The 4,649-nt window shown below is 38.4% G+C and overlaps 1 protein-coding gene across 2 annotated transcripts; it reads right to left on the reverse strand.

Moving 5' to 3' along the window:
* Positions 1–379: 379 nt before the first annotated feature.
* On the reverse strand, positions 380–4,043 carry NXT2 (nuclear transport factor 2-like export factor 2). Of its 2 annotated transcripts, XM_010087592.1 has the most exons (4): positions 4,029–4,043; positions 2,505–2,591; positions 1,582–1,726; positions 380–611 (listed from the first exon to the last, which is right to left on the reverse strand). In XM_010087592.1, the coding sequence occupies exons 1-4, from the start codon at positions 4,041–4,043 to the stop codon at positions 433–435; spliced, it is 426 nt and encodes a 141-aa protein (XP_010085894.1). In that variant the 3' UTR covers positions 380–432. The 2 variants fall into 2 exon arrangements, with proteins under 2 accessions (XP_010085894.1, XP_010085895.1); XM_010087593.1 differs by lacking the exon at positions 4,029–4,043 and having other exon boundaries at positions 2,505–2,603.
* Positions 4,044–4,649: the final 606 nt, after the last annotated feature.

Consider the following 4,649-nt stretch of genomic DNA (forward strand, 5'->3'; position numbering starts at 1 on the left):
ATCTTCTTCAAAACAGGGAAGATGCTACTGTAAAAACAGATCTGTTCAAGTTGAAAAAATTATGTTTGGTCAGAATTGTACATTAAGAGGATTTTGTGTTCCAGTAGTAGAGATTCAGCATTCAGCATTACGTACAAGAAGTCTGGAAGTGGCACCATGGCTGCTTGTAAGGCATTTTAGGAATGATTCCAACACAGCTCACTGCCTTTGGCATTTTATTAGGTTCAACTAACAAAAGCAACCTCTCACATTCTAAGATTCCTTACTACCAAATCCATGATCATCAGGATCAACCTTGAAACGTGTGTAGACTTTCCATAACAACAGAAGCAACACGAAGAGTGAATGTTTCCCATCCGTGGAGAAGGGCTGTCCGTGCAGCTAACTTCAACGTGCCGAATGAGAGAGGTCACTTCCCGTAGTCAGTCCTCACTAACTGGCCCAGTCCTGAAAGCGGAAACAGTCACTGGCGATCTTCCACACTGTGTTGGTAGGTGTGGCTTGTGCCGTCAGCAAGAAGTTCTGATTGAAGTAGCGCAGCTTGTCGCCATCAAATTTTACTGTCCCACTTGTCACCACGAGGACTGTCGTCTGGCCTTGAGTAGCTTGCTCTTCACAAGGAGAAAAAGTACAAAGAAAACAACTCAAACAAAGACTAACAGGTAAAGAATTAGGAAATGGACATAGAGGTTTTATTAAAAACTGGTTATACTAGTTACAAGCTAAAAATTGGTTACATATTCATGAAAAGCACAGTTTCGTTGCATCATTTTTATACAGACAATGGCGTTACATTCATGAAAAGCACAGTTTTGTTGCATCATTTTTATACAGACAATGGCGTTTTTGCTCACCACCACAGCTTTTCAATGGCTTTTCTCTTTTCATCTCATGTTGTTCATTTTAGAGCACTACAACAAATACCTGAATTTTGCTGAGAATAAGCTCTCATTATTTGAGATATACACATATACATTTATGTTTAGCATGTTACATACATTATTTTCCCCACTATTAAAGATTATATCTTTTCCACAGCAAAGCAAATGCTCTTGACCACGGGCTTTGTCCTTACTTATTCCCCAAAAAATCCATCAGAAGTAATTTATTAACTTCTCAATTATGTAAGCCTTTCTTTAACAGTTGTTAATCAGAAATCTAAAGAACTTAACATCTATTCTAGATGTCAAGGAATCAATGTACATACAGGTTAATGATTTGTCGCCCATTATACTGCAGGTCAGTATCAGAGGCTACAGTAGAGGTCTCTTGATTCTTAGACATTGTCAAGGACAACATGACCTGACAAGACAGACTTTTTCAATACATGAAAATACATCACATCTGAATATGATCTTAACAAAAAAGTCCTTAAAACATTTTCCCAGACATAAGAAAAAGTGTGGAGTTGCTGCATCTCTTGACTAGTGCTTTATTTCTGCACAACTTGTCATTTCAACCCTCAGTATTTTCTCTAACCTTGTTCCAAAAGAAACATTAAGCACTATTATAACTGCAGTTCATTTTCAACAGTTATAAAAAGACTGAAGAATAAATAAGTAAATTGTAACACAACCTTACCATGAACAGGCTGGCAGTCCAACACATTAACCTGGAATTCACTAGATGGCAACATTTCAAAAAATTTATTCAGGTCTTCTTGCCCAGACACTGCATTACCATTCCAAACTAACGTTGCTTTGTCCAAATAAAGTCTTGTTAAAGCCTGAGTGATTATGAAAACACATATTTGAGGAAAATGTGTAAATACATACAATGCACAACATACAAAACAATATTATTTGAATCCTTATGTTGTCAATTATTGATTTCTTCTGTGACTTTGATAGATGAAATGCCCTCCTGACACATTAACTCCTTTTAACAATATATCTCCGCCTAACCTACTTATGTGCAAGGTGACTACAAACTAACACGCAACTGCTGATACTACCATATAAAAGTTATTAAATTACAACTATAATACATTTAAAATTCCAAAGAACAGTCTCCACAGTTCTCTTTTGGTGCAAAAATATCTGTTACATGACACCACATCAGTGTGGGCTGTGGAGACTTTCAGAGCCAGAGTGAACAGTTTCCTCTTTATCCTCAGGCACTCCTGAAGACTCCCAGAACCAGAAGTGATAACTGCTAATGAAAGAAGTTTGCTAAAAAAATAAGCTAAATCCTGACGTCAGAAACAAATAAAGCAAGTCTTATCTGCCTGTACTGACCAAATCCTGTACCTCTAAAATATAATTGGACCCAAACAGAACTATTATGAAGTAATCTAAGGCACTTTCTAAAAGGGCCCCTTTTACAAAAATGCTGCACAGTAACATAAAATCCTCTGCAGGGCAGTTCAAGAGGAGCAGAGGTCTCAACTTAGCCAACACAATACTTGGTAACCAACTTTCAGGTACTTTCAAGTGTAAGGCTAGTTAGAAAAGCAAGCAAAAATGCATAAGACAGTTCTAACTATTGTCAAAATATCTACGTACCCTTCTTCTTTTATCCATTGTCTCATAATAAATGTTGACAAATTCATCTGCAGCTCTACAAGCTTGATCCACGTAGGTTTTGAAATCCTGGAGAGAAGAAATCACACCAAATTACTTAAGTTAGGCGATTTTATGCCACATAGTCATGTACGCAATTTCCCCAGCAGGTCGCTTTGGTTGGTCTCTTCGATCCTCATTGAAAGATGATGTGATGATGTCAAATAATGTTGAAATAGATTCCAAACTCCTTTCCTACTTGGAAGAGGTGTGACTCCTCTGTCATAGCACCTCACCTTTTAGAAAGGTGACAGTTTTAGGATTCATTTTGAACGCTGATATATTTATTGTATTTAAATTGCAACAAGGTGACAGTTTTAGGACTCATTTTGAATGCTGATATATTTATTGTATTTAAATTGCAAATATTTATGTTGAAAAATGGGCTACACCTAGCTACAAGTGGTACGAACACGGTGCAAGTATTCAGTGATAATATTTGTTGCTGTGATGGCTGTTCTGAAAGAAAGTTGAGGAACAAGATTTCTTCAATGTATTTCTGAAAATTAGCAAGAACCCCACCACACTACCCCCCGTCTCATTTTAAAAAAGGTCTTAATATATACTTCTACAACATGAAATAATATATATAAATGGATATATAGAAATAAAAGTGAGAAAGAGAGAACATCCACATATGCTGGATGTATTCCAGTATCAATCACTCTAGTGCTATATCCACAGGAAAAAACCAAATACTTCTCACACCTCATTATTTTCCTTACATCTCTCTACTTTTATTCATCCAAAGGTAACAGCCTCTGTTGTCACATCACTGCACCGTGATCTCATTTGGTTATATGTTCAGTTTGTTCAGGTGTTTGGCCCTTGATCTCTTACAGACTCTGAACTGTGACATCCTGGAAAGCAGTGATTTGGAATTTCCTGTCCATACATCTATAAAACTGCATTTGGTTCCATTATGATATTTTGTTAAAGTATTATCATTTATCATTATTCTACCTCAGCATTATATTATCAATATTTGCAACGCAATCAGTACTTCACAATTTAACTACTTACATTTTGTTGGCAATCTTTAATGAATATACACCAGAACTACCATGAATTCCTCCAGTATCACCACAAGAAACACTTCTATTCAGAGAAACCTCCATACTGCAAAATACTTACTGGTCTATCAAATAATCCCTGCTCACTGCACAAAACCAAATACTCTCATGTTACTATGTACTATTTTTTTGACCTCCCTGTGTAATGACATGAGCCTGCTCTTCATCTTCCTATCCTCTCCAGCAATTTCTGAACCCACCAATTCCAAACAAATATGACAGTCTGAAAGATGCTGCATTCCAGCAAGTGTCAAGAGAAAATGTGGCACCAAGAAACAGAGTATTAGATCTCCCACTAAGGGAACAGTTATAATAACTCAGCCATCTACTCTAAGTATGTTTTTTACCTCTCCATCAGCACACACTTGCACATGTACACTTTCTAACCAGCAGCCAAGGACATTGCCATTTAGCTGCCAAACAGACAGAACAGGTGTGAGGAAGAGCATAAGAGAAACACCAGGAGACTGGAATGAGCTGTTAGGCTACCTGCAACACATGTTAAACAGAAAATATGCTTTGTCAGTTTGATACTCCAGACAACTTCTTTATAACCATAACCCCAAATCAGTTTTTAAATTCTGAGAACAATTTGGGTTGGAAGAAACTTCTGGAGGTTATCTGGTCCAAATCTCTGCTCAAAGCAGAGCCTGGTCTAACTTCAAAGTTAGATCTGACTGCTCAGTGTCCTATCTCCAGGATGGAGATTTCACAGTTTCTCCAGGCTCCTGTTCCAGCGTGTAACCACTTCACTCAGGAATCTTTCGTCCTAGTATTTAACAGCAAAGCCATAATTAAAAAAAAACCAAACAAACAAAATACCCCCAAACACCCTTGAAGGCTCTGACGTCAGCAACCCACCCAGTCTGCACGGCCTCTCCAAAACACGGCGGTCCATCACCCAAACCACTATCTGCCTGTCGGCCACCGCACAAGGATGCGGACCGGCCGCGGGGGAGGAACCCGCCGAAGACACCTCAGGAACCAGCGCTGCCCCGGGGGCCCGCTCGGGAGC

This window comes from Pterocles gutturalis, unplaced genomic scaffold (assembly GCF_000699245.1).
Source record: "Pterocles gutturalis isolate BGI_N339 unplaced genomic scaffold, ASM69924v1 scaffold20201, whole genome shotgun sequence".
In the NCBI taxonomy this organism is placed as follows: Eukaryota; Metazoa; Chordata; class Aves; order Pterocliformes; family Pteroclidae; genus Pterocles; species Pterocles gutturalis.

Excerpts from the sequence above, each read along its gene's own strand:
- NXT2 (XM_010087592.1), bottom strand. Across the intron at positions 1,727-2,504 it reads CAATGGATAAAAGAAGAAGG|GCTTTAACAAGACTTTATTT; the intron begins GTACGTAGATAT and ends ATAATCACTCAG. Across the intron at positions 612-1,581 it reads GGACTGCCAGCCTGTTCATG|AGCAAGCTACTCAAGGCCAG; the intron begins GTAAGGTTGTGT and ends CTCCTTGTGAAG.